A 24,362-nucleotide genomic window follows, 5' to 3' on the forward strand; every position below is an offset into this window, starting at 1 on the left:
ATAATGCCGTACAAGCAGCTTTATTGATTGATATGTTTGGTCAGGTAGTAGTAGTAGTACTTTATTGATCCCAGTTGGGAAATTAAAGTGCATTAGCAGCAATACATGCAGACAGTAAGAGTACACACAAACCGACATACACATATAATAAATAAACAAATTGGCAAAAGAAAAAAAAAATATTATTGCACACCTTGTTTAAAGTTTTAAGAAGGACAAAATATGTTAAATGTAAATAAAAAATATAATATAAATATAAATTAAACATTAAAAAAACTGTTCATTCAGCACCTCTAGAGATGCTTTGAAAAGAGTGTCTTACTTTAATGAGTGATCATTATAAATGCCAATGTGAAAGATCATTATGTTGAAGAAGTAGTTTACATTTCAAAACTCTCAAATGACAACAAAGTTTGTTGTCATTTGAGAGTTTTGAAATGTTGGCCCTTGTGTAAATTCAGAGATCAGCATGTTTGGGTTCAGTTCATGAGTTTGGGTACCAAACACAAACGGTTTTCATATATATATTAGATCACGCCTGATGATGATAGTTTTGCAGTTTTTCATGATGCCAAGGCCTAATGGTCAAAAGTTTTACTGTCAGTAATTCTACTTGCGGTCTAAAATCATCACAAGAGATGCTGATGTCCAGTTAAAAGTACTCAAAACAGATCTGTCATCTGTCATGTTGTTCTTTGTAATGGCTGCCTGTGGCTTTATTTCACATCTTGGGCCCTATTTTAACGATCTGAAACGCAAGTGTCAAAGCGCAAAGCGCAAGTAACTTTGTGGGCGGGTCTCGGCGCTGTTGCTATTTTCCCGGCGGGATAAATGACTCTTGCGCCAGGCGCAAATCTAAAATGGGTTGGTCTGAAGTAGCTTCATTATTCATAGGTGTGGTTTGGGAGTAACGTGAAATAAACCAATCAGAGCGTCATCTCACATTCCCTTTAAGAGCAGATGTATGGAGCGAATTATGTGCCATAATTTAACAAACAAATCCAGCATTTTGCAAACAAACTCAATCTACTTCGCAAAGGAAAACTCGACTCGCAAACAAACTCAATCTACTTCGCAAAGGAAAACTCGACTCGCAAACAAACTCGATCCGCTTTGCAAAGGAAATCTCGACTCGCAAACAAAAAGAAACCAATGTGCAAGCACAAAGGTCACAAATGCGTGCAGGCAGATTTTCTCACAAATGTGTCCTGGCAGATTTTCTCACAAATGCGTGCAGGCAGATTTTCTCACAAATGTGTCCTGGCAGATTTTCTCACGAATGCGTCCAGGCAGATTTTCTCACAAATGCAGTTGAGCAACTTCCTCTTCTAAAACAGTAGATGGCGCTAAACTATAGGCTAATTTAGTGCTAGTCTCCCAGGAGAAGCACTGATTTGAAACTTGCCTTTGCCTACAGCTGAGGAAAATGACCGGTGAACGGGTGTGTTTCTGTCTTATTTGATCTATAATTAACCTTTTTGAGGTTTTCTCTTGCCAAACGTTTATTGCATATCTAGACAGAAATCCACATTAGCACTTAGTAGCACTTCACTCTAGGATCGGGGAATCTATAAGCTGAAAGCTCTGCCATCTTGTTGCTTTTTGTCATTTTTTTCTGCATCGGACTCATGCGAAATTACTAAATTAGTGATTATGTCTACACTTGAATGAATCTATTTCTTTCGTTCTCCATAAATGAATGAGAACATTTAATTTAATTGAAAGGAGGCTCCCACTTATTTATTTATTTAGCCTAGTTGGAATTCAGTCAGCTTAACAATTAATGTAATAAAATAATTAATGCAAAAAACAAACAAAAAAAACAATATACAATTGTTTCTTATCTTGCCTGTGACGTAGCCTATGCAGTGCCCAAATTATTATTTTGGACACACAAATGAAACCCGCCGCTCAATTAAATGAAATGTTCTCATTCATTTATGGAGAACGAAAGAAATAGATTCGTTCAAGTGTAGACATAATCACTAATTTATGGTGCTAATGTGGATTTCTGTCTAGATATGCAATAAACGTTTGGCAAGAGAAAACCTCAAAAAGGTTAATTATAGATCAAATAAGACAGAAACACACCCGTTCACCGGTCATTTTCCTCAGCTGTAGGCAAAGGAAAGTTTCAAATCAGTGCTTCTCCTGGGAGACTAGCGCTAAATTAGCCTATAGTTTAGCGCCATCTACTGTTTTAGAAGAGGAAGTTGCTCAACTGCATTTGTGAGAAAATCTGCCTGGACGCATTTGTGAGAAAATCTGCCAGGACGCATTTGTGAGAAAATCTGCCTGCACGCATTTGTGACCTTTGTGCTTGCACATTGCTTTCTGTTTGTTTGCGATGATTTCCTTTGCAAAGCGGATCGAGTTTGTTTGCGAGTCGAGTTTTCCTTTGCGAAGTAGATTGAGTTTGTTTGCGAGTCTAGTTTTCCTTTGCAAAGTAGATTGAGTTTGTTTGCAAAATGCTGGATTTGTTTGTTAAATTATGGCACATATTTCGCTCCATATCTGCGCTTTTTCCATAGCGGATTGCTATTGTAACGGCGGATTTGCCTGGCGCGCGCCAGGAGCGGTTCACAGCCGAGGAGAGCAACGCTCTCGTCACGGCCGTAAAAGAGAGAAGTTACATTGAAATGGAGAAACCCACCCAAATTAACTTCGGTTAAACAGGCGTATGATAATTTGGGTAAATGTGTAAGCTAGATGTATGCTTTTATAATAAATTGTCTATCTATCTATCTATCTATCTATCTATCTATCTATCTATCTATCTATCTATCTATCTATCGTAATAATGTATGATTTGCAAAAATGAAAACTGCTGCTTCTGTGTAGATGAGAGAATCAAAGTGCGCGTTGTGCACACGCTACATTGATTATGGCCAAACATGCACCCTTAAAATAGCATATGAATAACATGCGCAACGCGCCACTGACTTTAAACTATTTTTTCCTGGTTAGTGGCGCAATTGTTTTCTAAACCTGCAAAATAGCAAGAAGGAACGTTTGCGCCGGAACACGCCTCCTCTTTGCGCTGAACCGCCCCCGGGAGCGCAAGTGTATTTCCTAACTTACCGACGTGCTTCTGTGGAGGGAAAAGTCCGCTTTGCGCGGGTGCAAAATAGGAATGATACATGCGTCGCTGTACAAAGTCACTTGCGCTGGGTGCAAGATAGGGCCCCTAATGTGTAAGTTCAATAAGAGCCGGTGCTAAAGATCCTTTACAGTCTGGCCTGAGCTGGCCTTTAATAAAAAACTCTTTTTTTTTTTTTTTTTTTTAAGGATCTCACTCCACCACAGTGTTCAGAGTCTTACTTTAATGTCAAAGCCAAAATTAAAGTTTGTGATCATTTCACTAAGCTTAGAGTTAAAGATGGATTAATCCAATGTTAAAATATTTATTTTTACCTTACAAACTTGAATGTGTGACTGAGAAACTCTCTCTTCTCCATGCAGGAGTGTTTGCTGGTACAGATGCAGTAAAGACCGTTTCAGTGATGGAGGGAGATTCAGTCACTCTAAACTCTGGTCTTACTGAAATAAAGGCACATGATATAATAACATGGACGGTTGGACTTTCAAAGACTAAAATAGCTCAAATCGATAAAGATGCTGGAATCTCCTCCACATATGATGATGTTCTTGATGGGAGATTCAGAGACAGACTGAAGCTGGATCATCAGACTGTATCTCTGACCATCACAAACACCAGAATCACAGACTCTGGAGATTATCAAATAATCATCAAACGCATATCAAATCCGGCCACATACAACTTCAAAGTCACAGTCTATGGTGAGTCAACAATTACAAGTTTTCTTGTTCTGTCAACATTAGTAAAACTAATGTTAAGATGGGTTTTTTACCATGATGAATTTGGCCTTTAGTTCAAAAACACTTGACAGGCACTTGATCACTCTCACAACTTACAAGAAAAATGCAAATACATGAAAATATCACAGTAATTTTGGGTTTACAATCCCAAAGCTGGTGGTCTCAAGGCATCTTTTCACAAACTATGAAAAGTTCAGTGTGTTTATGAAAGCTAAAATTGAAATGTATTAATTATACCATTTCATATTTCCAATTTATTTGCATAGCGTTTGTCAAAATATCGTTTCAAAGTAGCTTTACAGAAAGTCAGAGTGTGTACTGTTTGCAGTGTCTTGAGCAGTCAGATGTACTTAACTTGATTTACTTGGGAACCATGTCATAGCACTGTAACAGTTTTTATATGATGAGATCTACAGGCCTGAGAGGTCAGCCTGCACTGCTATTAGTTACTATACTGCTGTCAAACTCCAAAAACATTTGCATCATAGAGGGAGAACTGATCACACAGACTCAAATTACTGAACAAAATCAAATATTTTTTGCTAAATATTCCCTCTTTATTCCAGCTCGTCTGCCTGTTCCAGTCATAAATAGAAACTGTTCATCATCTTCATCATCATCATCATGTTCATTGGTGTGTTCATCAGTGTTGAATGTGTGTGATGCGACTCTCTCCTGGTACAAAGGAATCAGTGTATTGTCCAGCATCAGTGTGTGTGATCTCAGCATCAGTCTCTCTCTATCTCTGGAGGTGGAATATCAGGATAAAAACACCTACAGCTGTGTGCTGAACAATCCCATCAGCAACCAGACCACACATCTGGACATCAACACACTCTGTCACACATGTGCAGGTACAGCTGATGATATATGTGTGTGTTTACTGATCTGATCTCTGTCTTCTGTTGGAGATCAGACTGATGTGTTCACTTCTTTCTTTATCATTACAGAACTGGACGGTCAGTTCATCACTTCACACCCAGACTCAACTCAACTCGGCCACACATATGCAGGTACGACAGCACTGATATTATTCACATTCATTCACTAATGTGTGGATTTTATCGTGACTTATAACTTAAGATGCCAGACATGATGAATGAGCTTCTGTCATCTCATGTTTTTAAAACTGTTTTTTATTTCTTGTGTGGAGCAGACAATTTGATATTTTTTAAAACATGAAAGTCTAAAGTCAGCTTGTCGAAAATCTTGAAATTTAATTTATCATTTGTTTCATTAGTTTCTCCAGAAGGCCACGCCCCCTGTTGTGATTCAGTTGAAGCTGTGCTGCGATTGGTCGTCACTGCGCTGATGGGCGTGGCTTCTGCGGCTGCTGTTGTTCTTCTGGTCAATGACGTCAGAGCTTCAAGACGTCAAATGAAGAAACCAGAAGAGATATAAAAATTGTGGCATATATTGTATTTCTAATCGTAAAGATAAAAATATGTCTGGTCTAATTGTTTAGTGATGGCAAAACGAAGCTTTACTTTCCTATTCTCTCCATCTGAGGCTAAAACTATTAATATTATTTAAAAAAAAATTTTTTAATGCATCCCATTTAACTTTTTTTTTGTAAATTACATTGTTTTACTTTTTAATGTATGTTATGTTACTATTTTAATTCTTTAATAAATGTGTATGCAGCAACTCCACAAAAGTAAAAATATTTTGTCACACCAATAAATCACTGTAGAGTTTAACATTGCCTAACGAACTGATATACAGCTATGATCATAAATATGTCTATTATAACTGAAGGGGAGTCATAATAAGAATAAACTATGAATTCAGATTCAGATTGAATGATGGTTGAATGAAAACACATTTGAAGCATTAAACAGTTTATTTCAAACACACACAGTGTAATCGGAACACATGGAGGAAATACAGTTTAAGAGATCATGTTTTCAGCAGACTTAATTCTGTATTTCACTAAAATAGTTATAAGCCATTAAACAAACCACAGACATTCAATATGAATCACATATTGTTTATGAATCACATTATATTTATGAAAATAAGGGGAAAAGACAGGTTGACAATTGCTTGACGTATTTTTTCAATATTTACATAATATTAGTAAATGTATCTCTCTCACACGTGTCCCGCACTGTCCTGCAAAATCACATCAACATGCAGTAACAGAGCGATAACCAGCCGCTGTTCTTCTGGTCAATGATGATCAATAACAGAGCAGATATTCAGTTATTTTGCATCTGTTTTATCACGGAATCTACAATTGTTGTCTACTGTAAGTCTATTAGTCTACTATAAGACTATTCTGGAAAGATTTAGAAATCTATAATAATTTCTATTCATATTCATGATAAAAATGGGTGCATTTCATGTGCTTTATGTATTTTTTTCTTCTAATGTAAATAATGTGATTATGTTATCTTGTGGCATTGAATAAAAAAACATCCATCAGATATCATAAATATTGTGAATTTGAATCTATAATAGTGATTTACATATATTAATTTTAGATGCTTTTCTCCAAAGTGACTGTATGTTGGGTCCATCTGGTGGCCAAAACTAGAATTTTCATCAATATAATTGCCATCCATTTTATATTTATTTGCCAGTTACACAGCTTCTTATTTTACATTTAGTTGCTTTGCACATTTTCACTTTGCTTTGTTTTAATTGAACAGAACAAAGCTGCAAATACATTTTGTTACTGGTAGGTTTGTTTATACAGAATCATTACAAATAACAAGTTTCTCTATGGAGAAAATGAATGGGACTTTAACTTACATTACAGTTATTTGGACAAAGCTTGAAAAATTATTTCAATCTCTGAGGTACAATGAAAGTAAAAGTTCTGAACAGTGACTATGTCTTTGGTCTGATAACTGCATTCATTTATCTTCATCTGACACTTATTATAATACAATAAGGTTCATTAGTTAACATTAATTAATTTATTAACTAACATGAACATTTGTTACAGTATTCATTAATGTTATTAATAAAAAAAATACAGCTGTTCATTGTTTGATCATGTTAGTTCACAGTGCATTAACTAATGTTAACAAATACAACCTTTGATTTTAAGAAAATGTATTAGTACATTTTGAAATTAATATTAATTAATATTAATAAATGTGGAAGAAGTATTGTTCATTCTATTACATAAAAGAGAAAGCAAAATAAAGAAAAAAATAATACATTATTACATTATCAAAGAAAATAAAACATGTAACAACATGCTCAGAGGGAAAATATTAATGATTAATCATAACTTAGGATTTATTTTCAATATTTAGATCAATTAATTGGATTAAAGGCTTTTACATTGTTACAAAAAAAATGTATTCCATGTAAATGCTGTTCTAATAATTATGATGCTGAAAATTCAGCTTTGATCACAGGAATAAATTAAATTTTAACATATTTCAATAGAGAACAGATCGCCTATTTTAAATTGCAATAATATTTCACAATATTTGTTTTTACAAAGATTTACTGTATTTTTTATCAAATAAATGCAGCCTTGGTAAGCTTAGACTTCTTTCAACATTAAACTTCTTACCGACCCAAACTTTTGAACAGTAGCGCACTTGTAACATTTACTATAATTATTCTAGTTTGTGCAATTACATTTATTTTGATTGATCGTTAAAGTTCAAATGGATTGTGTTATGATCTGTAATTGTTGTTAACAATGGTATGAATTATGGTTTTATATTTAAAAAAATTCTTGTCCCTTTGTGTGTTACAATGCTCTACTTTTTGATTTTAGGTTGGTTTGATTTGCACTGGCCAAACTTGCTGTGCAGATTATGTCTGGCACACTGGACACCTGACATGAGTGACCTAATAAGCAGTGGGTATTGGCCGGCATCTGTGAATGCTGACACGCTGTTTACCGTAGATGTCTTCAGATCATTTGAAGAAATGAAAACTGTTGCACCAGGTTTATCGAGACAAGGTTTTTTTTTTTGCGGATGTTGGAGAGGAGGACCTGTCTCTTTGGAAGGGTAAGATCAGTGTAGATCAAAGTTGCCTCAAGTAGAGATGGGAGAATATTAGTGTAGCTATTTCATTTTACTCTTTCCGAATGTACAGGCTGGGAAAATACATGGAGACGTATTCCAAAGAAGCTTCAAGGAATACACATTCTGCCACTGTGAAAAAGTGGCCAGTGTAGAGCACTTCACCTGCCCGGCATGTACACCCAACATGCTTGCTCTGTGCCGATGGCAACAGAAAAGTGTACCGATTTCGGCAGTCAAAAGGGTTAGTTGTTTTAAACTTGTAGTTGTTTTACTTAATGTAAAATTAACAGAACATATAATGTCTGACACTGAACATATATATATATATATATATATATATATATATATAAAAAAAATCTTTTTTTTTTTCTTATTCTATCAAGGTCAGAGGAACCCTATTTTGATGGCACCTTCATTGCCAAGGACACTGATGTACACCATGTTGTTGATGAGATCAGGAGTAAAATGAAAAGTGTTAGTAAAATATGTTTTTTGCACCTTTGATTTAAATCCAAAATGTGCAATGCATGTTTGTTGTTTTATTAAATAGATAATGTATCCCTAGTTGGGGTAAGCTTATATAATACTCTTAGTTTGTTACAAGCACTTTGAGCATGGTGGACTCTTTCAAGCAATCTTGTGTTGAGGTTTAAATTAGATATGGTATGTGTGGTGGCATCCAACGTGGCTAGTTTAGTCATTCATTATGTAATAGCAGATCTCTGTAAGAGATAGTGACTATGCATGCAGTTTGTCACCCTGCCTTTCAACTAGTTTTTGTAGCTAGAGTAGAAGATGCATTTTCTGAAGCTCCTCTTTAGTAGTAGTTTGAAAGTAAACCTTTATTGTCACCGATCATTACAGAGATGCCAGTTGGTGTGATGTAACCTGACTCATCCTGATGGATGAAATAACTAGTTAGGAAAAATAGCAACTTTCAGTTTTAACCAGAATTATTGTGTCATGCAGACTGCCGGCAAAGGGATCTGTGGAGCCAGTCAGTGGTCTGCTGCACGTGAAACGGCCAGAAGAGCAAGCAAACTGGATGAAGAGGGCCTTGAGGTGGTTGTTTGCAGACACGGAGTGCTACTCAAGGCTACTTAACAGGAGGGAAATATTTGCTTATACGCTGTACCTGCAGAAGGAGCTCCAAGCAGCCACAAACGGACAGTTCTTACTTCATCAATCACACTTTGATGTTCTGTTGTTGTCTTTTGAGCGTAGGATCTATTTCTCAGCTGCACAGCATATACCTGACACAACTCCCAAGTTGCTCTTTGTAGAAATTAAGTTTATATCACTGACCACAACAACCAAGTGAGTCTCCTGAATAAAAAGATACATGTACATTATATCATACAGTTGAGTAAAAATCAATGTCACTCAAGTCTTCTTCACTTCCTTCACTTTGTTCTGGTGATTGGTTTGTACTGATCTAAGCTAATCATATGACTGTTAGTTCTACTGTGTTAAGCACTTTTTGGTTAAGTATATATGACCTTTGACCTGAGCATCCATAGTCTGCATTTCTCTGTACATCTAATGATTGAAAATACCCATTACATAAAATATTTCTATCACACTAGTAACAATGTTTATTTCTGATATCAGGAATTACATTTTCACTAGTACTAGTTAAAGGAGGGAGGATTGTAGTGGGAGCACTGGGGTGTCAGGTGTGACTGTGTGGCAATGGCAAATGGTTTACATGGCTCACGGGTCAGGTAGGAGGGCCCCTTAACAGAATTTTGCATAGGGCCCATGCAGGGAGGTCAGGATTGGCTCTGTCAATCCCTAAAAGAACCGAGCGCACCCCTAGCATGACGTCTCCTCTGCACACAATACAAGCCCACGTCTCACAGCATGTGCATGATCATTCCCCACGCTCTCACGTTTGATCTTCTCTCACCTGCCGCTTTTACTCGCTCGAACACTTTTATTTTTGGCAGTCGAGGGGCGGGACTTAATGTTTTAATAACCTCAAACGGCAAACTGGATATCTATCCTTGAGGACAACCACGCATTTTTCTTTATCCAAAGTAGGCCTATTCCCATACTGGCTACGGCTCGCTTCATAAGAATTCAACGCGTTTCGCTTTCAGCTGGGTCTGCATCACTGGCGTCTGTTTGTCTGTCTCCATCTTTTATGGGATTTTTGCGCATTTGTTCTCCCGCCCTTCAATCAATCAATGAAGTAGTTTCTGGAGCGATTTATTCCACCCTTGTATTATTATTATTATTTTACTCAATAACAGATATGATTTTAAAATGTAGCGAAGTACAATACTTCAAACTTAACATATTTAAGTAAAAGTTAAATTAGTAAAGTTAAATTAAAATTTAAGTAAAAGTAAAATTACAGATAAAAACTATAAAAAAGCTGTACACAAAACAAAAATACTCAATTACGTAACGCGAGTAAATGTAATTTGTTGTTACTTTCCACCTCTGCCAATCACAGACATATATTCAAATTTATTTATTAGGATAAACCCCTTGAGATGCACCATCTCGTTTTCGAGGGGGTCCTTAAAATACATCACAATCATGATCACAACCATCACAAAAGAACAATAATCAAATAAACAAAAATACAATTATACATGTCGATATTCAGACAGACAACAAACAAACGCACACAAAACCACAAATACAAGACAAAAAAAAAAAAATAATATATATATATATATATATATATATATATATATATATATATATACACATACATAAAAATAAATAAATAATAATAATAATAATAAATATATATATATATATATATATATATATACACATACATATACATATATATATATATATATATATATATATATATATATATATACATATACACATATATACATATATACATATATATATATATATACATATACACATATATACATATATACATATATATATATACATATACACATGCATATACACACATACGCATACATACATATACACACATATACATACACATTTACAAATATAAAAACTTTACCAAAAAAACTTTACAACCACTAGATGGTCAAACTAACAGAAATACATTTAATATTGTATACGTGGATCACAAAATAATAATACAATTAATTTAAGTAGGATATACACAATGTGTCAGCATCATACATTACAAGAGCAGTCAATCACAAGGTAAGAAGACAGGGTATGCTTAAACATCCCAAATGAAGTGATGGATCTAATATCAGACGGTAAGTTATTCCAATCTAAAATAGCTTTAAACATAAAAGCTATTTTGCCAACTGATTTCTTAGCTCGGGGGACAGAAAAATAAAGCTGAACAGAGTGCCTCAATTGATAGTTTGAAGAAATTGAAGAAATTGGAACAAAATACTGTTTTAGATAAGAAGGGTAATTGAAATGAATACATTTGAATACTAGTTGAAGCCAATGAATTGGTCTTCTTATATTTAGAGATGGCCAATTAAGGGCATTATACATTGTGCAATGATGCGTGAGAAAGGGACATCCAAGGACAAATCTGCACAGTCTATTGTATGCTGTTTTAAGACGACAAAGATCATATTTTACGGAGTTTTGATAGACAACATCACAATAGTCAAAAATCGGAAGTATAAGTTGAGAGGCAAGTTTCTTGCGCACACTCTGGGTAAAGCAGTTATGCGATCGATAAAGAACATTAATTCCATAGTTGACTTTACGTAAAACATGATCAATATGTGGTTTGAAAGAAAGCTCAGAGTCGAGCCATACACCCAGATATTTAAATTTTTCAACTTGAAGCAAAGGAGTACAGTCAGAGCAAGTTATTATACAAGAATCGGGTTCAGATTTGAGTTTCTGTCTGGTACCAAAAATCATAAAATATGATTTAGTTTTATTAAGCAATAATTTGTTATGAAAAAGCCAATCTTGTAAAATTTTGAAATCATACTGAAGACACGCTTGGATTTGTAGAAGATCAGGTTTAGATGTATATAAGACAGTGTCATCGGCATAAAGTTGAGCACAACATTTATTAAAAATTGATGGTAAGTTATTAACATAGATAGAAAAAAGGAGTGGTCCCAAAGTAGAGCCCTGGGGCACACCCCTTTGTTGAATCAACAAATTAGATTTAATTCCATGTAGGAAGACACATTGTTTTCTATTGTGGAGATATGAACTAAACCACAGTACTGCATTTTTAGACAGGCCTATAGCATTAGAGTTTATCTAGAAGTAAGTAGTGATCAACAAGATCAAATGCTTTAGTCAAGTCAATAAATATTGCACCTGTAAGTTCACCATTATCTGCAGCAGAGAACACATCATTGGTGAATTTAAGAAGGGCAGTAGATGTAGAGTGGTTAGACCTAAAACCAGATTGAAATGGTGATAAGATATTATTTGCACTAAGAAAATGTGAGAGTTGGTTATAAATTAATTTTTCAAACACTTTAGCAATAGAGCATATAATAGATATGGGTCTATAATTGTTAAGATCTAATACATCTCCTCCTTTATGTATTGGAGTAATGCGTGCACATTTCCAAATAACTGGTAACTCACATGACGTCAAAGAGAGATTAAATAAATCAGTAAGAGGATACATAAGTATATGGGATGCTAGTTTGATAAACTTATTTTCTAGACCATCAAGTCCAGCACCACTGTTCACATTTAATTCATTAATAACATTCTGAACTTCATCTGGTTGAATTTTCCTAAAATGAAAAGAACTGTGACTGGGCAAAGTATTATTAAAAAAACCATTACGTGGATTAGATTCCGGTATTAAGGTAGAACAAACAGAAGAGAAATGATGATTGAATGCTTGAGCAATAGATAGAGAGTCATGTAGAATTGTGTTAGCAGCTCGTATTTGATTAATACAATGTTTATCTGATGTATTGGTAATATTTTTTATTTTTTTCCAGAATTGTTTTGGATTCTTAAAATCATTACTGAGGCTATCCTTATAGTAGTTGGATTTTGCATTACGGGTTTTAGTCTTGGTCATATTTCTCAACTGCCTGTATACTTCCCAATCTACATTAGCCCTTGTACGGCGGAATATTGACCATGCTTTATCCCTCTGCCTGAAGAGCCTAATACGTTCCGAGTCAATCCAAGGGAGATGTTTACCCTTGACCATAACTGTTTTCCAAGGAGCATGTTTGTCCAGAACATCCATAAACTCGTTATAAAAGAAATCCCAAGCATCTTGTACATTAGGTATAAGTTGGTATCTATCCCAATTTATAGCGATCAAATCATTGATAAATAAATCTGAGTTCAGTTTCTTATATTGTCTGATTCTGATCAGTTTTGGTGGTGATTTAGGTAATTTTATTTTCCATACACAATAGACTATCGAGTGATCACTAAGGCAGTCAGACATAACACCTACCCTTAGGAATCTATCTGGGTGTGAAACGAGTATCCAGTCAAGCAGGGATTGAGATGTAGGAGTGATACGAGTAGGCTCCTTAATTAGCTGTGTGATATTTAAGCTGCTAAGTAGATTTTTAACTTTATCAGATGACTTATCTAACCAGTTTTTATTGAAATCCCCAAGCAAGATAATTTCGTTTTTACAGGAGATGGAGTTAATAGTGGATATCAGATGATCAAAGGTTTCAGCTGGCGAAGAGGGTGGTCTATATATGCTCCCGATAATTAAACTTTTATTTTCGTGAAAAATTACCTTAACAAAAACACATTCAAAATGTAGAGGCTCGACTGTGGGTATGGTTAACTCAGATATGAACTCAGAGGAGACATATATAGCCACACCTCCACCTCTGGAACTCCTATCAGATCTATATAGGGTATAATTTGGAAGATTAATTTCAGTATCTGGTATATTACTATTAAGCCATGTTTCAGAAAGAGTAATGATGTTAGGTTTATATAATACAACCCATGCACGAAATAAGTCAATTTTAGGGATAAGACTCCTAATATTCAAATGCACAATTTTTATTCCTTTAGCATCATTCATTCAGTAAGCGAATACTGTTAATGTTACTACTGTCACTGCTCAGAAATAAATGTAAAAGTAGTTGGATCCAAAAAGGTAATACAAAATTATAGTGGTTGCAGGATTCATTTGATACAATAAAACAAAAACACACATCACATAAACCCACATACAAAAATAAACACAAAAAAACCACAACACCCTTCAAGAAAGACCCAGCAACCCCAGACACCATGTTCCGGAGTATTTCTGTGAGTAAACAAAACTATGTGAATAAAGAACATATATTAAACTCAAGGCTCAGTCTGCATAAATATGAAATAATGGGAAGTGTAGCTCAAAGAGATAAATAAATAAAGAGGCAGCATTTAAAGTCGGTAAGGGGCAATAGTAATCATACACTAGAAGGTTATACCAATAGAGAAGAGCAAAAAAAAAAAAAAAAAAACTATTGCATCTAACAACATCTACACACGAAGAGTGTCAACAACACCTCAAGAACCTTTCAGTCGCGTTGTCACATATTATAAAAAAAAAAAAAAACTGCGACAGCAGGATGCAAACAGACTAAAAGCAGTCACCTGTTGCATCTAACAACATCTACACACGAAGAGTGTCAACAACACCTCAAGAACCTTTCAGTCGCGTTGTCACATATTATAAAGAGAAAAAAAAAAAAAAAAAAAAAAAAAATGCTGCGACAGCAGGATGCAAACAGACTAAAAGCAGTCACCTGTTGCATCTAACAACATCTACACACGAAGAGTGTCAACAACACCTCAAGAACCTTTCAGTCGCGTTGTCACATATTATAAAGAGAAAAAAAAAAAAAAAAAAAAAAAAAAAAAAAAAAATGCTGCGACAGCAGGATGCAAACAGACTAAAAGCAGTCACCTGTTGCATCTAACAACATCTACACAAGAAGAGTGTCAACAACACCTCAAGAAACTTTACAGTCGCGTTGTCGCATATTATATAAGAAAAAAAAAGAAAAGTTCATTTGCTGCTCTAGAGTAACTATTGAGTGCATGAATGCAGTGATCTCATTGTAACTCGATTTCTGCACACTAACAAATGCTTTCATCATAACTCATTTTTTATAATAGTTGCAGCATACAACATGCTAAGTCAGGGAATAGTCAGAAATCAGAAGGTCTTCCTAAGATGTGCCCCATGGTCCATTCAAAGTGCCTTCAGTTTGATCTATCCTGGACAAAGATTTGCGGAAACACCAGACTGCACTTTTAATCTACTAAAATGAATGATTTCTGAAACTTCTGAATAAATCAAGATGTAACATTTATTTGTCAGGTAAAAATGTATCATGCCAATTAAAGAAGTAAATGATTAAAAGCCAATTCAGAGAAATACATGACATAATTTACTCAAAGATGACTCTAAAAGTAAGTAATGTTTCCCTGACAGAGACACACAGTGGTGTGTCAGTGCTCTCCAACAGGAAAACACTGAAACAGCACTGTATGGGGGATGATCCTGGTAAAGAGTCCCAAAGACTGCTCTGTCACCTCGCCTTAAATACCCAGACCAGAACAAAAAGGGTTATACAAATGTTGTTTAGAGTTGTTTGGGCCAATCCATGTACCCAGGGGGGTAGCACCTGGTTTCTTGAGATATCTTAAAGAGATATCACCCAGAGAGGAGAGACAGGATTCTCAATCTTTCTCATTAAACCAATGACAATGAAATTAAGACCATTTTACCAATCGCACTGAGACACTTAAAATTATACCAAACATAAAAAAATAAAATAAAAAACATATTCACCAGATACATCATATGTGTTATATAGACATTCTTAATGAACTTTCAGTGACTTGAGGAGGGAGAAGAGGAGGGAGAGAGGGAGAGAGAGGGGGATGCAGAGATAAGGAAGAAGGACAGTTTGGACAGGCGATGTCCTGTGCTCTGTCTTTGCTATCTTCTGTCCAGGGTGCATTTTATGGCTTTATTGCAGGGTGAGTTTTTGTCTCAGCAGGGAAATCAGTTCTTACAGTCAAGTGTAACAGAGGCAAGCTACAGTAGTAAGAGTTGATCAGGTAAAGCTCAACCTCCTGACCTCAAGATCAGCACTAGCGACTAATGCTAGAGGCTTTAGCATTCTTGTTAGCACACCCGCTTCCCATGCTGGAAACACCAGTTGAATCCTGCTTGGAATGGTGTGAGTAGAACCAGATGGGTTTGACCTCGGTTATCAAACTCGGTCCCAGCCAGTTTTGTTCTCAGTTTCCATGTTGGCCCCACATGGGATAGTCCAGATGAAATGAACACTGCTCAGTGTGAACACTACAGGCTGTTAAATTTAACATTGAAGCAGTGTTGGAATTAATGAGATAATTAAGTGTTAACAAGCAGAATCAATGACAGAGGAACAAAAATAACAGAAAAAAAACCAAAACACAAGAACTACAACTGACTTCAGTTCTTAGATGAAATCAACTGAGCATAAAAGAAGACATTAAATCTCTCAAGATCTGATTAAACTCCACAAATAGCATTACCAGCTTAGAGTACCGGCTCTAGTGTCGGCTTGCTGCGCCATTCCCCTCCACATGGAACGGATACGTGCGCTTATTTGCTCCAGTGAATTCCCCACACGTCGAGCCCTGTGGAGTTCCTCCGGCAGTCGGACATATAGCGGAGCTACATATATACTAAGCACTTGTACGTTTGTGTAATCTGTGCTAGGCTGGGTCCCATATGTTGTGGTCCCTGCGGTGATGCCATATTATGTGTGTATTCTTCCATGGTACGGCTCCCTGCGGTGAGCCCGTGTCTTTCACTTGGCAGAGTCCGCAGCGTTTCTCTCCCCTGGAAAGGACACACTTTATCCAAGAGTCTTACTGTATGGGTCATGCAGAACAGCAGTATGAACTCTCTCTACGTAAGTATTTCGCCCAGAAAATTGGGGGTCTGAGAGACTTACGTAGGGAAAACTGGATGTGGCAGCAACTGTGGCATTTTGCAAAGGGATTCCAAATATGTCATGACGTCGATGTAACGTCGAACATGACCGACTGAAAAGGAAAGTCTCGGTTACATATGTACATGTAACCCTCATTCTCTGAAGGAGGGAACGGAGAAGTTATGTTCCCTCACCACGGTTGCTGCATGGCAGAACACGACTCCGGATACTTTATCACAGCTGAAGTGAAATAAATGCAATATTTGTCAAATACACAGATGTTTCAGAGATGTTTTCATTTAATACTTTATGTACTGCTTAATACAGCATCTGTTTGAACAAGAAGAAAGTTCAATATAAGCCATATACTGTACTATTTAAATATCAATAAAGTGTGGTCTACGTTTTTTATCCGTTTGATTTTGTCGTGTGGTGGATTTGGTCAATCGTGAAACAGATATGAACAATATATGGGGTTCAAATATGAACTCAAATTTGACATTTGGGTTAAAACAACCCTGTTTTTTTAGAGTGTATGAAATTATCAAGACATTTTTCTATAGAACCTTTTTTTGGTATAAATCGTTCTTTAGAATTAAGTCAAAAACCCTAGGGTTCTATATAGAACCCTGCAGAATCTTTTGTTAAGAGTAGAGAAAGCTGGAAGAGAAACAACAGAACACTAAAGTGCAGGGCCCGTATTCATAAAGATGCTAAGAATCCTCTAAGAAAACTCTTAATTTAGCTTAAAAACTTTTACGTAGGAGTCTTAGCTTAAAAGCGATTCGGGACCGATCTGAGAGCAACTCTGAGTAAGGAAAAGCCAAAAACTTTCATCTTAGTAAGGAGGCGGGGTTGACCCCGTTGCTATGTATGACACAATCTTTTGAAGACTGTGATTGGTTGGTTGTCCAAGAAGAAAAAAAAAAAAAAGTGATTTTAAGTATAGGGTCTATTCTTAGCCTTCACTTTGAAATTACATGCGTAATTTTTCCTATTTGACCGTTCTCTCTCTCACACACACACACACACACACACACACACACACACACACATTATATATGTGTATATAAATCCTTTTTTTATTTTATTTACCATGCTGTTAATTTCCAATAAGGTATTTGCTTGGCTTAGAATGATAAAATTGTTCCACTCTTTCCAATTACACTGATTTCTGGCATGTCTATTTAAGTGGTGGTTTGAATGTTGGTTTTAATGTATCAAACATGGAATTTTCCCAGCTGCCAAATATCGTAATGTAGTGATTACTTTCATTTCTGGCGCTATGGCATTTCTGTGCTGTGTCGGAGATGTTAGCGTGTCTCTAATAAGATCAGTCACAAACATGATCCCTGCACGATCTAATCTATAGCGTCTTATTAACTCACTGTCATGCATTGTCTGCAACACATTTCTTCTCCCTCTTCGTCTTTCTGCCATTTTCTCCTCTGCTAAAGAAACTCTTAAGCCTCTTAAAAGTCCTCGTCCGTGCTCCTAACAATTTTGACCTTAAGACCTCTTTTAAGGGTTAAGATGCTTTCTGAATTACTTTTTTCTTTACAAGGATTTTTTCTTTAATTTTAAGAGTAAACGCCCACATTTCTAAGAATTTTCTTAGAATTTTGTCACTAGGAGCTACTCTTTGCATTAAGATTCTTTATGAATACGGGCCCAGATATATTAGACATACATACCATATTAATACAATATCACTAATGTTAAGAACACTCAAGTTAGTGTCTTTTTTAGGAAACAGATTTTGATCTTCATAATCAAATAATTTCATTTAGATTATTTAAACCAATTTAAAATGAGCAGATGATTTAAAATAGATCCGATCTCTTCAAATGAAGGCTGTTTTTGAAAACTTCACCGATGTGTGATTTCACAGCATCATGAGGATTGAGACTGAAGTGATAAAAGAGCTTAATTCAGAGGATTTCTGGCATCTTTCTGTCTCACAGGACACTTTCTCATGTTCAAAAACAGCTTATTGCAGTGAAACTTGTTTATATAACTCACAATATATCATCAAAACAATTCACACATTGCTAAAATAAGAATAAATATTAAAACAGGGTTTTTCCTGGCTCAAAGCGAGGCGGAGGCGGTCAAATCCTTATCATGTATTTTAATAGTAAGATAATTAAATTTGTATTTTTCGTAGACCATCATATAACCTACTGTGTTTCCCACAGTACTTTTGTGGGTGGACCTTTGGCAAAATTACATTTCCTTAATAGCCTAAACAGAGGCTTTACTCCCTTCAAACTTAAATTGTCAATGTTTCATTACATCACTGTTGGAAAACACTCTTATCAGAATATTTTATTTTTTACCTTTTTAAAGGGCATTTTTTCCCTAATTTTATTAAATGTATGCTCCATCTTTCATTTCAAATTCTTCAATTTGATCAATACATTCAATTAGAATAATAAGACACTAGGCTGTTAACAATCAAAATGTTGGGAAACACGGTAAGACATTTATATTATTATCAACTATATGCTATCAATCGCCACTTACATTAAATTAATTAAAATCAGATTCATCCTCGCGTTTTCGGTGATTCCCTTGTTTTATTTAGTTTTTTGATATTGGCGTTTTAATCAGGGCATTTGTCCGGTTGGTCAGGTACAATTCTCTATCACTTGTCCCTAAAAAAAAAAAAAACACACACGTGTCCCGGACAACTACAAGCGTTAATGTCGAGCCCTGATATGTTTTCCTTTATTAGTTTTCTCTGAAGAGAATTACGTTGTTGAAAACGAAAGTAAAATAGTCACGCACGTTTTACCGCGATGAGAGTTCCGTGTCTTTATTAAACTCAACACATTATATTGATGTATCTGTCATCCACCCTCGTTTGATTGGAATGTTATGTTTTTATTACTTGGCCCGCCCGACCCGCGGATTATGATGATCCGCGCAGCACTATCGGCAAACTATACGGTTTGAGAATGGACACAGGCCGGGAACCTGCAACCCGAAACGTCATGGTGGAAAAAGTGTATCTGAGCATGTGACTGTCTGTCCGAGTTTTATCGAGAGCCGGAGGCGGCCACCTCATAATTCTCTATGCAGGAAAAACCCTGTGATAAGTGAATGTATTAAGTGAAATATTTGAGTTACTTACCAGCGATAGTTCTTTATAATGTTGCTGGATAAAGAACAAGAATACAAACACATACAAACACAAACACAAAGGCACAAGAAGGTTTACGCATGACTGAACATCACCTGCTTAATTTTTACAATCTACATTAAAGTATTTATCTCTCGCTGTAATACTTACACGTTTGTCCCTTTTTCCACCAGCCATAGGCAATGCCACCACCAACAACTCCAGCCACCGCCGCAATAACACCAACAACAATCCCTGCTATCACACCTGGAGACAGACCTGATTCTGGAACAGCTAAAGAGAGACAGACATTAATGTAACACCACAATACCACTAACACTAACAGTGAAGGAGATCACAGAGCTGTTGGTTTCTAGCAGATGGTTTTACACTTGTAAACATTTTCAAAGATTACTGGAGTATGTTTAACAAGAAAATACATTTTCAGATTTTCCATCTCAAAATTTCACACTTAATTCAATGTGGTCATGGCCTTTCATTTGTGAAATTACTAGTTATTTCCTGTAACTGGAAATCTGCTTTACAAATTTCAAGATTCTAGACACATGGACTCCTTGTATATCTTGCATGTTTAAGAGTTCGATTTCAGAGCATTTAAGTACAGAGAAACTATGTTAATAAGTGAATAATAACATTGAAATGAATAAGACACTCACCAGCACTGACAGTGACATTGACATTGAAGGTCCTCTTTAAGGAGTCGATGTTGTTGGAAACTTTATATTCTCCAGAGTCTGAGGTTTTGATCTTTGAGATGGTGAGATTTCCAGTCTGATTGTCCAGTGTTAGTCTGCCATGAAATTTCCCATCAAGAGCATCACCATATGTTGTGGGCGAACTGGCTTTTCTTACTCTACCTATGAGAGTGTCTGCAAACCTCCACTCTATCACTTCATCTGTCTTTATTTCAGAGAGACCAGTGTTTAGAGTGACAGAATCTCCCTCAGTCACTGACACTGACACTTCATCACCAAACACACCTGGAGAACAAAGAGGAACAGTTAAAATTATAAAACACTGTCAGCATACAGATTCAAGTCATTTAGTCTTGCCCAATACACATCTGAATTCCATGTTTATATCAAATCCTTCATTTGGTCACATTTTGAAGGCAGCATCATTATATCCATTGTTATTTATAACATCTCATAACCCTGTAACTGCAATTGTTTAGCAGTGGAGCTACAAATGGCATCCAGAAGCGTAATTTCTACCAATAAATCAGTATTTAATTATTAAAGGTATAGCGGAGGATGTTTTACTTCCTGGTGGGTAACCTATACTATTGGTCCTCCTAATTGTCAATCATTCTGGTGAATCAATCAAACTGTTCAAAAAGTGTAGAGGGCGGGTCTTATCTAAAATTTGGAAAGATCCTCCGCTATACCTTTAATTAAATATTTGCTTTGTTGTCACAAAATCTCTATAGTTTGTTTAATATCATTAGACCATTTTACTGCCTTAGAAATAATGAGTTTCATGAGGTAGCCTACTTTTATATGCAAATGTTGAAGGCAAAGTCACTGCCTGATAGGACAGTGAGGCAACAAGTCAGCCGCCTTCGATTTTGGTCTCAGTCATAGTCTTCTATTACATTTCAGTATACAGTAAATATTTAAATTAATTTTGGGTTTTTTAAATTAACTAATAGTGATCGGAACAGTGTAAAGGTTTGGGATTCTCGTTCTGTGCTCATTAATTCTATAAAAAAATAAATCACAAATATCCGTTTCAGCTCGATAAAGTAATGTGAATAAGATTATGAAGAAACTACATAATACACATCTCTCATTTAAAATTACTAGAGGTATATTTCATGTGGGACTGTAACAATAGATAAGCATGTTGACAAACTATCAGCATCAGCATTCCCAAGAACAAACACTTGGATAATCACGTGTAGGAAAATTATATTAGACTTGAATTATTATTACACAACATGGCTACAACATAAACTTCATTCTGTGTCATACATTTTGATGAAAATGATCACATTTAATATTTTTAAAAAATAGCTGGAATAAGAAGGAAAATGAGCAATTCCGTATTTTACAAAAGTGAAATCAAAACCAAAACTTAAACCTTACCTTCCATAATCACAAAGACCACAAATAACAATAAAATGTTTTTCATACTGCTCTAGATCTCAGTAAATTAGGGGTTTCCAAAGATGATCGGTGGATATTATTTGTAATAATCTGCTGTTTCTGGGCGTGTCAGAGTCGCAAACGATCGACAGAAAGAATCACTCTCTCCAACAGACTGAAGATCAACGAAGAGACTTTATATCGACTGAAAACGTACTGAATATTCTTGATTATGTATGTGCTGCTGAAAGAGTTTGCGGGTATTTATTTTCTATTATTGTGAAAGTAAAAAGAGCGCAGAGACTCTCTAACGAGGCCGATTCTTCTTTTAATATGATTAGCGGTTGGCAACCAGCATAAAGGTGCCTTATTACCGCCACCTAAAGGCCTGGCGTGTGAAACACTGTAGATTGTAAACAGGAAAGAGAGGGGGGAAAAGAAGGTTAAAATAAATAAATAAATCCCAATTTCTCTTTAATAAACCTGATTCTTCAAATATTTAGTCAAATGTTTGTAAATTCCCCATGAATTACCTTCTAAGAGGCTTCCTTTCGGTTCCTTCCAAGCCATTTCGAGAGGCACTAATCGACGCGCTCCCCTTCAAAACCAAAAGAAATTAGCATAGAAGTAGTTTGCAGTGTTGCCAGATTGGGACGGTGATTTCCAGCACAAAACAAGTATACGTCTCTGCGGAACAACAAGAAGGTGTTTCCCAATTATTGGGCGTTTCCAAACCGGTCTAGGCATTTTACAACCATCCAATCAAAACCGTACGGATTCGGAAGCCCTTTCAGAAGCTGAAATGCGTTATTATTTCTCGTTTTTTCTTGATTTTTACTATTATGTCTGTATCGCGACAACATTTATGTCAAAATAAAATATGTGTATAAAATACCCAGCTAACACAATTACGTAACTGTTACGTAACTGCAACGTAATCTGGTGACCAAACTTTCGTCGTGGCGACGTAATTACGTTACGTCGTGGCAACCGGAAAAGTGAAATTCCCAGATATGTTGCTACAACGTAACTTTGTGACGTTACCAGTTAGTAAGCACGACGTTGTGACAACGTAACTTTGTGACGTTACCAGTTAGTAAGTACAACGTTGTGACAACGTCCTGTAATATTAGGCTTGTTTGAGATGAGCAAAATCTGCGCAGAACCGATCACCGGTGATCAGCGCGAGATGCATGCCGGTTAGAAATGTGTCCGAGTGCGGTCCGCCTTGCTCTGATGTCATGCTGACGTATGTCAAAAATCTCTCGCGAGCGCAAGGCACACCTGTCGGATTCTGCAGTCGAGCGCAGTTGCTCTCCACCGACTGCGCTGATCAAAAGCATGATGGGAAACGACTTGCTGACGACACAGCTTAATGTTCATTGGTTTAAACAACCGTGATGTATGACTCTGTCTGTGTGTTCCTACTTCCTACTACTTGTATCGCAATGATTTAATAATGTATTGTTCTCTTTTAAAATGTTTGATTTTAAAACTCTGATATCATGTTTTATGTATGTGTGAATATTCCCAAACTATCTAACAGTGCGATCTCTATGGATTATGCAATGTATTTTTTATAAATAAATAAATAAATAAAAAAAACACATGTCTGTATTAAAGAAAAAAGACTGATAAACATGTATTTGGAATGGAATATAAATAATAGGCTACTTTGGGTGTCTTGTTCATTATATTTATTTTCATATAAAAGCAACATAACTTAAATTCCATCCAGTTTATTAGCAACACTGTGCACGAGCGTGAATCCCGCGAATCCCGCGATATCCATCTTTGATCTCGCAGGTGTCTGATCCACTGCGAGAAGAGAGATCTGTCCGGCTTGCCTGCGCTTTTTTCACTCCTCCTCTCACTGCAGCCGCCTACTCTCGCCTACATTTCATGCGAGGCGAGGCGCATCTCAAACAAGCCTAAAATTACAGACATGCGACGTCGAGACTACGTTGTCAGTTGGTAAGTCATGAAATTACCAAAACGTCACTTAACTGGGTCGTAGTTGGTCATTTTGTTACCTTAGGAGACCGTACTGACGACGTTGTCGGTTGGTAATTTGATGGTAAAAAAATTACAGACATGCAACGTCGAGACTACGTTGTCAGTTGGTAAGTCATGAAATTACCAAAAAGTACGAATAAATTACGTAACTGCGACGTCGTGTGTTAGCTGGGTACAGGCTACAGTACCTATTTTCTTTAAAAAGGAATTCTTTCATAAACCAAATTTCCCGTTCTTATGTTATAAGATACAGATCTTGTATATAATAGCCTGTGAGTGTGTATTATATTTTATAATATTCTCTCCTACCTGCATGCAATTTCTCTCTAAATTTAAACCTTAAAAGCTAAAAGTATTACAAATTATTAATTATTACTCAACTATTTATAATTAAATTAGTTTT

The 24,362-nt window shown here is 36.0% G+C and overlaps 2 protein-coding genes and 1 long non-coding RNA gene across 7 annotated transcripts in view; 2 read left to right on the forward strand and 1 right to left on the reverse strand.

The window, feature by feature from the left end:
• The window catches only part of LOC309475987 (obscurin-like), a 236,966-nt gene that overhangs the window by 90,674 nt on the left and 121,930 nt on the right, over nucleotides 1–24,362 (forward strand). Inside the window, exons 5-8 of one of the 3 annotated variants that reach the window (XM_082139046.1) lie at nucleotides 3,463–3,801; nucleotides 4,407–4,694; nucleotides 4,791–4,853; nucleotides 5,081–6,265. The exons of 1 other annotated variant lie outside the window; for it this stretch is intronic. In XM_082139046.1, coding sequence (XP_081995172.1) covers nucleotides 3,463–3,801; nucleotides 4,407–4,694; nucleotides 4,791–4,853; nucleotides 5,081–5,241 — 851 coding nt within the window. In that variant the 3' untranslated portion in view covers nucleotides 5,242–6,265. Of the gene's footprint in view, nucleotides 1–3,462; nucleotides 3,802–4,406; nucleotides 4,695–4,790; nucleotides 4,854–5,080; nucleotides 6,266–24,362 lie in introns of those variants that run through there. One more of the 3 variants, XM_082139045.1, reaches the window with a different exon arrangement.
• On the forward strand, nucleotides 7,871–9,426 carry LOC309476774. Of its 2 annotated transcripts, none has more exons than XR_014198354.1 (3): nucleotides 7,871–8,082; nucleotides 8,225–8,328; nucleotides 8,811–9,426. It is a non-coding gene; the product is annotated as an uncharacterized lncRNA (long non-coding RNA). The 2 variants fall into 2 exon arrangements; XR_014198355.1 differs by having other exon boundaries at nucleotides 8,225–8,315.
• Nucleotides 18,390–22,620, reverse strand: LOC309476288 (uncharacterized protein). 2 transcript variants are annotated; one of them, XM_082139576.1, is made up of 3 exons: nucleotides 22,477–22,620; nucleotides 20,513–20,836; nucleotides 18,390–20,129 (listed from the first exon to the last, which is right to left on the reverse strand). In XM_082139576.1, the coding sequence occupies exons 1-3, from the start codon at nucleotides 22,511–22,513 to the stop codon at nucleotides 19,984–19,986; spliced, it is 507 nt and encodes a 168-aa protein (XP_081995702.1). In that variant the 5' UTR covers nucleotides 22,514–22,620; the 3' UTR covers nucleotides 18,390–19,983. The 2 variants fall into 2 exon arrangements, with proteins under 2 accessions (XP_081995702.1, XP_081995701.1); XM_082139575.1 differs by lacking the exon at nucleotides 22,477–22,620 and adding an exon at nucleotides 21,944–22,295.

The sequence above is a fragment of the Leuciscus leuciscus genome, assembly GCF_965113295.1.
Source record: "Leuciscus leuciscus genome assembly, chromosome: 15".
Lineage (NCBI taxonomy): Eukaryota > Metazoa > Chordata > Actinopteri > Cypriniformes > Leuciscidae > Leuciscus > Leuciscus leuciscus.

What these genes read in the sequence shown, in the direction of transcription:
- LOC309476288 (XM_082139575.1), bottom strand. Translation starts at nt 21,989, where the DNA reads ATGAAAAACATTTTATTGTTATTTGTGGTCTTTGTGATTATGGAAG. An exon ending in GGTCTTTGTGATTATGGAAG is followed by an intron (nt 20,837 to 21,943) that starts GTAAGGTTTAAG and finishes TTTGTTCTCCAG; the next exon opens with GTGTGTTTGGTGATGAAGTG. An exon ending in CAATGTCACTGTCAGTGCTG is followed by an intron (nt 20,130 to 20,512) that starts GTGAGTGTCTTA and finishes GTCTCTCTTTAG; the next exon opens with CTGTTCCAGAATCAGGTCTG.